The sequence below is a fragment of the Podarcis pityusensis genome, assembly GCF_964106645.2.
Source record: "Podarcis pityusensis genome assembly, chromosome: 3".
Lineage (NCBI taxonomy): Eukaryota > Metazoa > Chordata > Lepidosauria > Squamata > Lacertidae > Podarcis > Podarcis pityusensis.
The window spans coordinates 37,525,932-37,541,965 of NC_138026.1; the positions used below are offsets into that span (position 1 = coordinate 37,525,932).

The window sequence follows — 16,034 nt, forward strand, 5'->3', positions numbered from 1 at the left end:
GGTGAGAGGTGGAGCACTGGAGGGGGGAGGGGCTATTAGGTAGGTTGGGGGAGGAGGAAGAGGACTTGGTGGCACGGGAAAAGTCAAGTTGGTGGCGTCTAGCAAACCACCCCTTCCTCCTGATTTTGGCACCAGTAAATTAGAGCAGTGCCAACAACTCCCCCTCCCTGGTGACCAGCTCACCAAGCGCCTGAGCAAGCAGCCCAAGTAGTGGCGGGGGATGCGGGGGGCTGTGCTGGGTGCCCGGCGTGCTCTGGCGGCTGCACACCTTGCACATGGGGCTCAGTAATTATGATTGTGAATAATGCATGGGGACAAGTGCATATGTAAATGAGGGAGGGCACTCAGCAACTAGCTGCTTCAGTCCCAAACCCGGACATTTTGCCAAATTTTAAAAATCCTCCCCGACAGAAATTTTAACCCTGAAAAAGAGGACATCTCCAGGAAAATCTGGACATATGGCAACCCTACCTTACTCCAGACACTCACTCTTGGAAGTACTTTTTCAGAATGAATGTTTTTAGCCCAGAGGCAGGGAACAGGTCCCAGCTGGCAAACGACATTGGTTGTCGTTGCTTGTGCAGGTGGAAATCAAACAGTGGAGACAAAGGGGCAGGGCTTTTCTTGAACCAGCGATCATCCAGCACTCACAAAGTATTGCACCTTTCCCAAGCGGCCTTAGGGAGATTTCTGTTCTGCTCACTTGCTGTGTAAGGGAAGATGAAAGATGGCTGTCCTCTTAGACTCTTGCCTGTCAAGCTTATTCTCATATGCCCTTTTCTATCTCTTCCTCCTTTCCTTTCCTCTTTTGTTCTTGCCTCTTTCTCTCCTCATGTCAGCAATGAGAAATGAGTATAGCAGGCAGAAGATCTGAGTGAGGTCCATTTGCAGTAATAATTCAATTTAAATTGCTAGATTAAGGAGGTTTAAACATGTCAGGTTTAGTTTAATATGCAGTAAACTGCTTTGAGATTTTTCTTAAAAATACAAAGCGGTATGGTAAAATAAATAAATAAATAAATAAATAAATAAATAAATAAATAGGTTCCTGTATTATTTGCATTCATTGGTGATGCCCTTCACAGTACAGTTTCTGACTACAGTGGTACCTCTGGTTATGAACTTAATTTGTTCCGGAGGTCTGTTCTTAACCCGAAACCGTTCTTAATCTGAGGTACCACTTTAGCTAATGGGGCCTCCTGCTGCCGCCATGCTGCCGGTGCACAGTTTCTGTTCTCTTTTTTTTTTAAGAATATTTTTTTATTAACCGACCAATCACATCAAATCAAACCAAATTACATAAATTCCAAATTACACAGCCGAATTTTAATTTTTTGTTGGGGGTACCCATATTTCAAGTTCCGAAGGGATCCAATCAACCTCTTGCTTCTTACTGCTGTTTTAATGTCCACAAATCTAACCTTATGATGTTCACAGTACTATCCAGTCCTTTCTTACTATTTTTCCACATCTCTTGTTGTTATTTTCATATATTTTTCCTTTCTCTTTGTCTTTGTGACCTCTGATAGTCTCCGCAAGCTGGTTAGAACAGTTTGTAATCCTGCGTGGATATTATTTTTTTTATCCAGTAGCCATATACAGACGTTTTCCATATAACATCACTTCCATACATCAAAACAGTCTTAGCGTCATTAATCTTCACCAATCTGCCTCCTTTCTCAAAACCTCTGAGGAGGTTCACTAGGAATGCAGTCTGAAAACAAATCCGTTCTTCCTCCCGGCTGTAAATCCTTTGGCAAGATGGCGACTCTGAATTAATTGTTGCGCCATTCCCAAAAGCTCTTATTGCTTCTCGGTCTACTTTTGGTTAAAGTTTATTTCCACACAGACCTTAATCATCCTGCTTGGGTCAGTTCAACTGACGGTACTAATGAGGAGGGGTTCTTGTAAATCACATCTCATCCTGAGGTAAAGTTTTTAACCTGAGGTACTACTTCCGGGTTAGTGGAGTCTGTAACCCGAAGTGTTTGTAACCCGAGGTACCACTGTATAGGCTTGAGGCCAATTAAGCTGGGACTAACCTGAGCCAACTCAGGTTTGCCTGTGGAGGTTAAAGAGGGATTGTTTTGAAGCATTTATATGACCATACGTGATAAGGTTTGGTGGGAGGGGTTCCTCCACCCCACATGCATCAAAGTGCTCCAGTTACATCTGGTAGGGTCAGTAAGGTTGGCCACTGTGAGAACAGGATGCGGGCCTTGATGGGCCATTGGCCTGACCCAGCAGGCTCTTTTTATATTCTTAGTATCAGCTTATCTTCCCACCTTGGACTTCTCCAAGTGACCTACCAGTTAGTCTTTTTTATTTATTTATATTCACATTTACAACACAATTTACGACAGGGAGTTATTCACAGAAAAACCTATTGATTTCCAAAATCTCAGGTGCATTCAGCTCTTGTTTATTTTTAAAGTGTATTTGCAAGACGGTGCTATAAGAACACTTTGCTTGCTTGCTTGCTTGCTTGCTTGCTTATTTATTTATTTGCCTTATTAAAACCTTTTAAGATTTCCGGTAATAAAATCTGTAAATGGCAACAACAGGAGTGTCGTATCTTGTCAATATAAATACGTTGTTTCACTTCCTGTTACATAAATGCCAGTTCTAAAATTCCCAAACATTTAAGGCTTGAATCTAAAAAGTTCAGCAGGGTTGTCAACAAATGTCCTTTCTTCCCGCCCTGTCAGAGAGTGTTTGACGCTTCAGGCTTTTCAAGTCACTGTAGGTCACGAGCCTTCATCTTGGATAAGGAATTGCAAGTTTTACAAATACCCACAGCATAAACTGGCCATATGGGGAGGGGTTTTTTATGAGAGCCATCTCTGTATGTGTGAATGTACTGTGCTTCATGAAAAGTGCTGTCAGGGCAGATATAAATACAACAAACTCTGACTCTTACCCTCATGAACAGCAATCATAGAACCCGCCCGCCCCCAATCAACCGATTGCCAAGCAATTGGCAATTTAGCCTAACCATCACTTAGCATTGGCTATAATTTTGCCTAGAATATATGAGCCACCTGCTGGAAGTAAAGCATTAGTGCAGGGAACATCATGAAATCTGTAATGTTTGTTACTCGTATTATATATTTTACCGCTGGCCTTACAAAGCACCCCATTGGGTTTAGACAGAAGACTTGAACCTCCCCACATAGGTCTCACTGCTTTCATGTACTCTTTTGTAGGCTTATTGCCAGAATCATGCAACTGGGTGGCTTTGCTGTAATAAAGCTATTTCACAGAGCTGGCTAACAAGTAACCTAGTAAAATAATAAGGTATAGTGCTATACATTCCATTGGGAGAGTTTCTCCCATCACTGTTACGTTGTAATGGGGGGAAAGTCATCTCCCAAATGTTAGAATTCTTTGAGCATTGGATGCTTGGTCTCTCACACAATAAGGATATGGCTATGGGTGAAAATAGACAGCTACTTCCCACACAGTTGACACTTAATAACTATGCCACAGCTTACTTCTAATTACATGAAGACTGAACATAATAAAGAAAGAAAAAGGAGGGTGGGGGAGAGACCCAAACAGATTCACCTGTATGCTCTAACCATGCCATGAAATGTTACCATATGTTTTGCTTCTCCACGGTTGTAGAAGCATGGTAACTCTCTTGGTCCATGGTGTTGCTATCTCTGCAAATGAGTAAGAGCAGTGCTTTTTTTCAGGGGTTACTCAAGGGTATGCAGTAATGGCACCTCTTTTTTGTTGTTAAAAAGTGTGACACTTACTGTAACTACTTAATGGTGAGTACCGGCACCTATTTTTCTAGGAAAAAAAGCACTAAGTGTAAATGCATGGGGAGCTTTTAAGTGGCAACCTTCTTCTTCTTCTTCTTCTTCTTCTTCTTCTTCTTCTTCTTCTTCTTCTTCTTCAGTGATCACTCGTAGCCGAGTAAGATGGTCTTCTATAAACATGGTTTTAACAATGAGTGAGTCCGTAACTGACTGTGGAGGCCAATTCTGGAACCACACGTCCTTCCACAGTGGGGACATTGGTTTCCAGGCAGGAGTTGATTACCGTGTGGATTTCCCAAGCATGCACATTTCTCCTTCTTAGCATGTTTCTCCCTTGCATCCTGAGTTTGGGTGTCTTCAAAGCCCATGACACCTTTGGTGAAGGCTGTTCTTCAGCATACAGCAAGTGGCTGCCTGTTCCCACTCTATATTTTGGCAGTAGATAGCCACATTCTGGATTGGGATGTCAGTTGGAAAAGCATGGTGACATTTTGCAGGAGCTGTTTCCTCATCACGGCACCACTGTGGTGGGAAGAGCTGCAGTTCTGGAACTTCTGTATTTTTCAGAGATCCAAGCAACAGAAGACCTCATTCAGAGAAAATAAGTCATGGCAACCCCCAGTAGAGTCCAGTAGAGACCAGCATCCACTAGAGGCCAATATTGTAAAATGGATAGGTCTGTCAATATTTCAGATTATACACTTTTTGAGATGTGAAATAGATTTTTTAAAAAAACTGGGAAGAAGTTTGGTCTTAGAACTGCAAGTAACTATCTCATCATTTTTTCAGATTCGTAGCTCCAGACTGTGTATTACTGTGTAGTGAGGGATAAACTTGCTGTTTGATCATTTACTAACCAGATTTATGAAGATAACGAATAATGAATGTTACTGAAAATCATGGATTTGCAGCTACAGATACTGGTGGTGATTTGGTGTGTCTCTCTGTGTGTGTTAACCTTATATGCAGCTAATGACTGAATCCAATTTTTTTGGCCCTAATGTTTTAGGGTTCTACTGCCATGTTCTAGAAGGGGACTGCCACCCCCAAGAATCAGTGATCAGCCAGTCATTACTAGGGGAAAGCATCACACTCGCTCAAGGTCGAGTGAGCATTCTAGTATCAGACCCTTATGTTCTGTACATCACCTAGTTCCTGGAGGGTCTGCACCACCTTCTCCACTTCTGACAAGGTTGCTATTAAATGTACAGCACAGCATTTTGTTTCCTGCCTCCCAGATGTAACTGTGGTGGTGTACTTTCTGGAGTACATGCAGTGCATCCACTCATTCTGGCACTCCAGTGCAATCTGTTTCCCCCGCCATAATATCTACACTTTTCTCATATTCTCCGCTCAAGTCCTATCTCCCCTATCTGGATTGTTTACAGTCATACCAACAAGCTTTATCACAATGGTAAAAATCAGCCTCTGTTTTGTCTTCCCATTGTTTTGTTGTGTTATGCATCCATACGAAAGCTTTCAGAATATTTTTCATTTTTCAGAAATGTGCTACATAATGCAAAAGCCTATTCATATAACAAAGGGTGTGTTCTCACATCACACATTTTCTTCATACTAGGTATGGAGAGGGAAATTGGGCTTTGTTATTATCATATGGGTATTGTGCACACTGTACATTGTATAGAGAGGCTAAATAGACAGGAAATAAGTCCCAGCAAACCCAGAGAAGTGATTATGAACAGATTGGGTCCTGAATTTAGAACTGGTATGATGAAAGTATTGTATAGAGAAAACAGTGAATGGAAAATTCCCCACCCCAAGCTTACGAGAAGCAAATAATAGTTATTGTTGACTTGTTCCAGCTTCAGTGATGCTTCATAAATTTATCTTAAATCATTTCTCATCCAGTGATATAATCTGTTATCCTTCAAGCCCTTCATGGTATTTGTAAAGTTTCCTGGAAGCACTGCACCAGGAAGAACAATACCAATTTGATCAGCTAGCCACAGTGTCAAATGAGGATACAGAGAAATGAGAGAGAAGATACATACAAAACAAAAAGAAAATCCTAAACTCATATTCATAGGGATTGCATAGCTGATGATGTGTGAACATACTCTGACTCTTGATTTGCAACTGTCCCCTTTCCTGTATAATAATCCTCTACTTCTGTGAAATTGCTTTAGTACGTAGCTTTATACTGGTAATGTATCTGGAAAAAGAATGCAGGCTGGATAGAAGATTAAATTCTTTTGGAAGTACTTTACGACATCTTTACTACCAGATGTACACTGTCAATTGTATTATTCAGTAGTTGTGCTTTAAAGAATGAAAACTATGGAAAGCATGTAGATGTAAAATATATATAGCTAACCTGTGTGTGTGTGTGTGTGTGTGTGTGTGTGTGTGTGTACTCATGATTTTTCCCTCAACCATTGTTATCCATAGCTTTCCAAATGGAGTAGCCTACAGTATTTGAATCCAAATTCAAAATGGGGTTGGTGATTTCACCAGTTCCAGATTGGTGATTAATTGCCTCTGTAGCTAAGTAACTTTCTTCTAGTCTGCCACATCAAAGTGAGCTAATTGAAAAGGCCTTTTGAGTTTTACACACACTTAAGCAGGCTAAAAATGAATGTTTTCTGAATTGAACAGATACTAATAGCTTATGGCATCAATGCAAAGTAAGGTACTTCCTCTCCATCATTTTTAACAAAAGTATTTAGCCTTGGTGCTTGTAATATCTCTTTGGTTCAGATGTTTGTTACACCATCCCATTTAATCTTAATTTTGCCTGCAGAATGCACCAACCAGGAAGTCCCATGCAGTCGTCTCCAGCAGACACACCCTTCAGCAGCCGTAGGGGGAGACAGCTTCCACAAGTTCCTATCAGAAGCGGCAGTATAGAGCAAGGTATCAAATAACAAGCTTACAGTTTAAAATCTTGGGTTTGTTTTCCTTCCTCTTCCTGTGCTGCAAAACCATCTTGCTTTTTCTTTTTGTGAATAGAGTCTTCAATGCTTTATTGCTTTCTGCTGATTAACAAGTACATTCTTATAAAAGTGGATTGCAAACTAGGGGTGTGCAATTGATTATTGCATTGTTTCAAAAAGTCTGTTTCATGTTTTCTAGCGATGTATGTACTTTTAAAGCTGGGTTCTTGGCAAGGGGGCAGATTAAGGTGGCGGAGAATAACCCACTCTGTTTATTCATGTTTCATTAATTTTGCTGTCTTCCTAATGCTAATTTATTGCAATTTGCTGACAGAAATGTGAACAATGCAAACAATATCCCTTTCTGAGCATGTCAAAAGTTAAAAGCAAAAGTTGGGGGAAATTAATGTCCTACTTAGGAAAACACAAATGAAGCCATCAGCAACACATTTAGAGAAAATCTGAGACAGATGGCTGAGAGATATTGCAGCATCTGCTATCTAGCTTGTACTAATAGCTTTGTTTCTTCATCATATTTACAACAGTTTAATTACTGGATTACTGGGCTGTGGTGGGGATGGAATCACCTGCTTACATTTCTGAAATCACAGATATCTAGGTTTACATTAGAGATCATGTGAAACTTGTTTAGCGTTTTCGTATTTTAATTACATGGTGCAGTTCAGAACTGAAAGGGCAAAACATTGAAGGTTTTCTTTCTCTATAGCAAATTGATGTCATGCATCCTTGTAGATATGAATATGTATTGAGAATGAGATGGTTCAAATGTTCATTCTTTGCCAATACATGCATCATATAGATGTGAGTTTCCTAATGAATGACAGCCATCATTGAAGAGTAGAGAGTATGTCAAAGTGGTTTCCCATTCCATACATTCATTTTCACTTGGATATTTGCTCCTTTTTGCACGTGGTTTTGATGTGTAATGTATCTGCTGTTCTATATCATGTCACCATGAATTAAGGTCTCATTGGTTCAACAACTTGCTACAAAACTACATTGCAGTTCAACAGGTTGCATGATCTCAAACTGTCAATTATAGGACGGTTGTACAAAGAGGAGAGAGTTTTGTGGATATTTGCATATTATTTCTTTGTTGGCACGTAATAAGAAAACAGATGAGGTATAATGTTTGTGTGTTTTCCCCCTGAGTGTAAAGAATTTCTTATTACTGGAAAATGTACTATACTATTTCAGTTCAAATGATGCTTATAGGATTTTGTAATCTGATCAACCGGTCTCCGTTTCAAACCACAAGAGTGGAAAACTAGAATGGCTACAGCAATGTCGAAAACAAAACAAAAAGCAATGCCGTGGGCGTTTCCTTAAATAGGTGCTCTTACACTTGTACTTTATATCACTTCTTGTATATGCTTTATGTTGTTAAAAAAATTAACATGATGACTCTGGGTGAAGATTTTCTGGCTGGAACTTTTAATCTGTTGCTGTTAAAGGGACACACTTGTTTTGATAAAAGGTGCCATTCCTTTGGAAGTTCCTTCACAGCTGGCCATAACCAAGGGTGGGTCTGTGCATCTGTCTTGTGCATTTCCAATTTGCCCTCTTTGCCCACTAGGCATACAGGGTTTTGACTAGGAAAACACTGAGGGTTATTTCTGCAGGGATAGAATAAATTGTTAAAGTATGAAAGTCTTGCTATTTTCATTGTTACCTTGAACAGCCTTTTTTTTTTTTTTAAGTGTTTCATATGTTCAGCCAAATCCTGCCATTTGTTGTTCTTTTCAATCTGTCATTAACTCAACTGGAAATGTAAAAACTGGCATAGGAGGAGTTTTGTCCAAACGTTAAATCCCTCTGCAGAGCAATTCTCTGACTTGGCAGCAGTGATGAGATCCCAAAGAAGAACTGATCTCAATGTAAAAATACAGGAAGTCCAGATTTTATTTCCTGTGGATAAAGGATAATGTCTACACAATCACCTTAATGGGAAATGGACATCAAACATCTGGCCAGCTTCTGATCTTATCTGTTAGAAATAAAGATACACATGCATAGTGGAAGTATAGATAAATGGGTGTCTCCACTTAAGTCACACTCAGAGCAGAGCCATTGAAATTAATGAACAAGTGCCAGTTTAAGTAAAAAGATTTCAATGGGTTTACTCTCGATATGGCTTGTTGGATATAACCCATCGAGAAATATCGGAAATGACTCTAGGGGTTTCAGGAAAGCCTAAGGTGTATATTTAGCATTATGAGGGCTGATGCATGCTGAAGTCAAGGAGAAGTTTTAATTGAATTAATTAGGCCTTAACCCCATGGCAACTTCATTTCCTAACCAAATTAGCCTAATATGCAAGGGCTCGTTGAGAAATATATCTTTAGGTGATTACAGAATGATACATCAGTCTTACAGTATAATTGAAAATGAACAAACTCTGGTGAAATGCTTCTATTGCATAAAGTTTTCCATGTGCCTAAGATACAGGATAAAAAAGACAAGCAAAGACAAAATACTCAGCTAAAAACTGTAGCAAGTGTCAGTATTCTAGAATTGGCTCTCTTAATCGTTTTCATGGAAAAGGAATGCTGCCAGTGAAATGATGACTGTATCTTAATTTTATTTACCGGTAGTAAACAAAACAAAACAAAAGTATAATTGTTCCGTATAACATTTGTGCCTGCTTGCCAGTTTGTAGCATATTACGGTATCTCTAACAGTCTTTTGAGAAATGAGTATATTAGTGCAAGTGAGTGGCCAAAAGAGAGGATGTGAAAGGACACGTCTGAAAGAGGGAGGTGGGGGAAAGATGGCAGATAAAATGTGCTTTCAAATGTCAGAATATAGATAGAGTTCAGAGTTCTAAAACAAAGCAACAGATTGTGTGTGTGTGTGTGTGTGTGTGTGTGTGTCTGTCTGTCTGTCTGTCTACTTGGCCTGAGCCCACTGATGCACTGGGACTAGATTACTACCATCTATAATAATAGGAGTGCCTTTAGTCCTTAACACATTTCTATGGATTTAAATTGCATTGCTTTTGCTGGAATTAGCCAGGCAGAATTATTTTAAGGTTGAAAATCAAATAGGTGCATTACCACTGTCTTTCAAACACCCTACTATCCTCTACAACAATATTGTGTATATAAAAAATAAAGCTGTATCATGAAGGTCTTTACCTAGCTTGCTACAACAGTTTTTAACTAAAAAATTATAAACCTCTTGAGTTTTCAGCACAGCCATGCCACCTTTACAACAACATGCTATAACGGTTTAAAAACAGAGTAAAAAATGGCTCCTTGTTCTTAGTATGAAGCTTTATATTTAATGCCTATAGCTGTGCTTGTTGCACTACTACTACTACTACTACTACTAATAATAATAATAATAATGTGCCAGTGATACTTAGGGAAAAACATTTGCCAGCAATTGAGCTATGTTTGAACTAGCATTGCAGTTCACTGAGGTCACTTGACCACTTCCTGTGCGCATGGTTCCCTACATATCCAAGTGCAAGGTCATTATATATGAACACCATGCTTATGAGAATATTTCAGTTTTCAGACTTTCCTTTGTTCTGCTCTTGTTTGATTCAACAAAGCATGCTATCCAACAGACTTCAGGTGAATAGAGATTTCTAGAAGAGATGCTCGATGGATTTGCTTTCACAAACACCAGTGGTTATAGATTGCTAGGTGAACGGAAAATGCTGCTCTGGTCATTTGCACTTAAAAAAATATTTGAACCTGGTTCAGTGACAATAAATCACACAAATCACAACTCCACCTGGAAGTAAGGCGATGTTCAATTCTGCAGTATTTTGCACTGTTTCATGAGCCATTTGATCTGAGCATTCTGCAGTTTAGTTTCAGATAGTAAACCTCCGTTTATTGAAAGACTTCCTATTCATTTCTTTATTTCCTATTACATTGTTTAAAACACCTCTTGAATTATTTTAAGGTTGCCAGTGCTTATTGTTGGATTACATGGGACATCCAGGAAAGAAGAGGGGAGGGGGGTGGTACCCTACAGCCACTGCATTTTATAAAAGTGGGTATTTTCAAAGGAAAAGTAGGTGTTCAGTAATATTTAATAAAGCAAGCTACTTTTAATGGTCACCGTTGTGAAAATGATATGACAATTGCTCATTGAAAAGTCATGCAGTAGCTATTCATTCATTCAATCTTTTGTTAACATACTCCCATAGGTGCTTCACTCTTTGTGTGTGTGATCCTGCTCTTCCGTTGTTTGCAATTCAAGCTTTGCTTTAGTTGTTGTTGGACTGAGCTGGAGAGTGCTTTCTGGTACAATCGTGTATTTTTTAATACCGGTCAGATTAAGTGCAGTATGTAAGTACTCTAATCGGGAATGGATAAAAAGAAAATACTTTCTCCAATGTACGTTTTAGGCTCCACCCAGCACAATTATTATTTTTTTAGTGTGAATCTTTTTTAATGAAAGATGTGAAAAACTAACAGTTGAAGAGATGTCTCCTCACATGAGTAACCCTTTTCCTACTGCTTGTTTTCTTAAGTGCTCATTGTGTACAACAGAGATGTAGCTTTTTATTTTTCTAATATTAAAGTTTATATTAAAAAAAGAACAGGCCACAACCCAACATATTGTTAAGTGGGCTTAAGGCAATTTATTCCAATTGACTTGACCATACTTAGCTCTCTATTGGCCTCAGACTTTATAATTTGTCATGGTCTTGTCATCCAAGTTCCCCACATTAATTTTATGCATGCTGCAACAGAGCCTATAGTGTTTGTCATTCTCATGTATAACACCTTTTTTTGTCTAACTTTAAATTTGCTGATTTCTTTCTTTTGTTCCCATCATTCCGTGCATTTTATTCATTGAAGAACAAGAGAATTATAGCTCATCATCAAAAGGTAAATATTCATGTCAATTTTACTAACACTCGTCATGTTATTTTTACCTTTCTTCTGCACTAATTTCATGTCAATCCATTTTTTGTAGGTTACATTCAGTTAAGAATGTAAATCTGTGGAAAAGGTTACTTCTCAAGTATCTAAACGTCATCCAGTCCATTAGAGTCGTAAAATAGTTTTACTAACCTCAAATCTATTTTAATGAAATATTATCTCAACCTCTGACCAGGTGCAAACTTGGTTGTCATCGTCTGGGAATGTTTACTTCTATCTCACAGATAATGAGAATATGCCCAGCAGTTCTGGACCCAGTATAAAGGACTGGAGCATCCACAAAACAAAACCCTTACCTTTTGTAGATCTTCTGAAAGCTCTGTTTAATCATGGGGATCAATATGGGCCACTTTAAAAAGACACTTGAGCCTAGTTTTGACAATTGTTCCATGTTTCATATACCATGGCTTTGTAAACTGGAAATGAATGCTGGATTTTAGCATTCCTTCCCTCATCTCTACTTCAGTGTGATCCTGACTTATTTTCCTAGTCTGAGTTCCCTGGTTTGGACATAATGGGGGGCAAATGAGGTGCCAAAGCAGTAAGAAGTAAAGCCAAAGGAAGTCTCCGGAAGGGAACATCACAGTAGCAGTCAGGGAGAACATAATCCATTAGCAAATACTCACCATCACAAACAGGTAACTGCAAGAATCAGGAAGTGTAACATAAATCCAGCTGGAAGGAGACACTGGGGATATCTACATCTGATGCTGGCCAAGCTGTTTATGAAGTCCAGCAGTGTGAAGAAGGGGGCAGTCTAGGTACCTGGACCTTTATAATGGGCAAAGCGTTTCTGCCATTAGTTGATCAACACACTACACTACTATCTCTTATGCTGACCTACCACTGGAGTGCTTCAGTGGAAGAGAACTGGAACGCATTCTTAGGAAGTGTCCTGGTGCAATGTTGGTCAACAGCTTTATGATACCAGGACTGTCATAATAATAATAATAATAATAATAATAATAATAATAATAATAATAATTTATTTGTACCCCACCCATCTGGCTGGGTTTTCCCAACCACTCTGGGCAGCTTCCAACAAAGGTTTAAAATACATTAAAATGTCGCACATTAAAAACTTCCCTAAAGAAGAGAAGCAGGAGCCAACAAGTTTAAAAGGGTGCTGGGGACGTTACTTCAGCAATAGAGGCACCTTATTTGAACCCTCTAGCAGTAGGCCATGTGGAGTACAGGCAGACAGCAAGTGGCCTCAGCAGGGCCCCAATTGTTCTCCTCACTATCAGGAGCTGGGACCAAACACAATGAGTGCATAAGTAAGCACTGCTGTGCCATTGGTTCCCATCAAGCTGCCTGGAAACTGTGCCTGCCTCTCCTTTGTTCAGGCAGTTGTGGTGGGGGGTTGGCCACTGAGATCTAAATGGGTAAAGATAAACAGACAGCAGCTGATCAGCACAACTTTACTTTTGTAAGCAGGGGGCCTGCTCAAGAATGCTCTACACTTTTTTTTTGTGGGTTTGATCTTAGTTTTCGCTAATGTATAACCAAAAACTACTTCCATGCAATTGCCCTTGTTCTGTAATTGTCTGTGGCAATTAAGACATGTTGTTGTCGATCAACACACAATCTTAATTGCTGTAGAACGAACAGTAACTTGTTCCTTTAATATTTCCTTGTATACTTGATTCTAAATCTTTTCTCAACTTCACTGCTTTTTTTAAAAAAAGGAAAAAATCTGTCATGATTATCAACATCTGCATCTCCATTTCAAATGCTTCATTGTGTTTTGTCACAATATGGCCTCACCAGCACCTCTGTGCACTAAAACACCAACAACCTGGCATATCTACCATTGAACTTACTTATTGTGTTGAGACAAATCTGTCACCCAAGAAGAATCTTGATAAAGGCCATAAACCAACTGTTTTATCTTGTGTCATGACTCGTTTATGCAGCAAAAACTAAAAATCCCAAACTGAGGGCAAGTTTATGCTGCCGGTGACACATTAACTGCCTTTTTGAATACTTCGTTTTGTTTTGGGGGGGGGGTCCACCACAGGAAATTAACATTCCAGAAAGAAGTAACGGGTAGAGCAACTTAAAGGAAAGTCTATGGCTGCTGTTCAGAACTTGCCTGGGAGTAATTCCCATTAAACTCAGTTTTGCATGTGCAGAGCGCATGTACACACAGAGAGAGCTGAAGCCTGAAATGGTACTACAACTATGAAAAGTTTTCCCATTTGCTTCAGCAGCCTTAGAAATCCTCAGAAAGAACTCTGAATTTTCCCTGTAAATATTTCCTTTTATTGTTTTTAATCACAAGCCCTTGTCATGTGTGCCCCATGTGTACAATAATGCATGGGATGGGACCAGGCCCCACTGGGCCCCACCCTGACATTATCACTCCACCTCACCCTAATGTCCATGCAGACATGTTAGACGTGTGAAAGGGAGTTGTAGAGACCTACAACTGTATCAGCATAGGTGTTTCCTATCCCCACCCCCAAAGGCTATCAGAACATTGGGAATGGACGGCATGAGTGCATTGACACTGGAAGGCCTGTCTCCTCAACACATTTATTGTAAATTTTGCACATGAGTGAAGAGAGCTATAGTTAGCAGATAAGGAGTATAACTATCTCTGTCTCCAAATGCATCAGTTACCTCTGGTATTGTTTTGAATGAAATCTGTTATAACCATGCATATGCCAATGTTTTATTTCCTCTTGTCACTGAGGATGGTGTACAAATTCTTGCTATTGAGAACCCCTCAATCTCACCCTGTGGAGCTGGAGATGGCTCTCATGCTGTTTTCTGCTACAGGACTAGATTTTAAAAAGCTGAGAGATGTGTGGTGATTGTGCCATGATTTATAAATGGCTCTGTAGCAGGACTCCATGTTATATCTACATCAAATTAAGTCACCCTTAAAAGTGATAGTGGCTGAAGTGCTATCCTTACCTGGGAGTAAATCCTATTAAACCCAGTGGGGCTTTTTTCTAGGGTAGTATACAAGAGACAAGTATTACTCAAAATATAAATACAATGAAAAGTACAAATACAAAATATAAATAATTAGAAATGCATACATATGTCTCTGGATGCTTTTTAAGAAGTTTACTGTTAAGACAGGAAACCTAATGACTGCTGATGCATACTGTAAAAAATAAGTGTGGCATTGGCTTAGGTTTATCTCTACCTTTGAATGTTCTTCTGGGGGTTTGGATAAGGTGATGGGTTTTGATATACTGGAGTCCTCCAGAACCAGCTCACAATAATTTTAAGAGTGCACAACTTGTGTCCCCACAAATAACTCACTGACTGAGATTGAGCTGCCTGACTGAGACTGAAAAAACAGGGGGGGGGGTTCTAAATACCTGGGAGACAATAAAACATGGCTGTTCGGCTGGGTCAAGTTGTTCAGTCTGCTTGTCAGTCTGGAATGAGTACTATTTTTCTTCCATTGGTAAACAAGAACACTATGTGTACCACCATAACATGCTGAATGGGAAGGACTAGCATGTGGATCCAAAATAAAGGATTTGGTCTTCTATAGGGAAACCTTGAGAGAAACAAACAGAAAAACAAATGTCTGCTCTTCCCCTCAGGTAATTTCTAGAATACATAAGAGGCTCAGAGGAGAAATGCTGAAAGAACATCAAAATTGTGTGCATCCCAAACCAATGACCAATGGGGTTATAGAAGATAATGTAAAAGTGCTATAGCTTCCTTTGAGCCTTAGCTGCACCTTGAATTTAGTGTTGGGTGGTGGGAATTGATGAATACAGTTGGAGACAGATAAGGAGGACTCTGATGAGCCAATGAGGAAGTATTCATGGGACCTTGGAAGGTGTGCTTGTGGTTCCTCAATGTAGACGAACACAAGAGTTTGCAAATGGAGAGTGCATCCATGGACTAGAGAAGTGACTGGAGCATGGAATGTGAGACTATGTACCCCTCCCCAAGATTCAGGAATAATAAGCTAGAAATGAACTAATGTTTGCGATTATTTCTGAATATTTATTAGAAATCCATTCAAGTTTTGCAACAAAGACGTTTTGGAGATTCCAGGAAATTTTCTAACATTTTGGGAACGTTCCATACTCGTTACAAATTTCAAGAGTCAAGAGGATCATGAATTTACAATTTATCATTGCATCAAATCTATAGAGGGTTTTTGCAACATGTATACAGGTAACTCGCATCTTATGCAAAGGTTCAGTTCCGGGAATCCACATGTAAACACAAACATGTGTAGATCCAGAAACCCACAGAACCGCTGCCCCCTGCAAGGTATAGGGCTGTTTACCTGGCGTTGAGAAGGTGGCTGGAGGGCCTTTGAGCCTTCTTCTCAAAACCTGGAGTCTCACCCAGCTTTGTGAAGGCTGTGCAAGGGCTCTGGGATACTGCCAGAGCCCCCATGCCACTTTCCCAAAGCCAGGTAAGCCTGGACTGTGGGTAGAAGTGGGTAAATAAATAGAGAG

At 39.6% G+C, this 16,034-nt stretch overlaps 1 protein-coding gene across 50 annotated transcripts in view; it reads left to right on the top strand.

Annotated features, from left to right (window-relative positions):
• RIMS1 (regulating synaptic membrane exocytosis 1) overlaps positions 1 to 16,034 on the top strand; it is a 241,366-nt gene that overhangs the window by 170,623 nt on the left and 54,709 nt on the right. For 24 of the 50 annotated variants that reach the window (XM_080997933.1, XM_080997934.1, XM_080997931.1 and 21 more), the window contains one exon: positions 6,529 to 6,641. In XM_080997933.1, coding sequence (XP_080854059.1) covers positions 6,529 to 6,641 — 113 coding nt within the window. Of the gene's footprint in view, positions 1 to 4,776; positions 4,960 to 6,528; positions 6,642 to 11,505; positions 11,536 to 16,034 lie in introns of all 50 variants that reach the window. The other 26 variants (XM_080997895.1, XM_080997928.1, XM_080997917.1 and 23 more) reach the window with 3 other exon arrangements.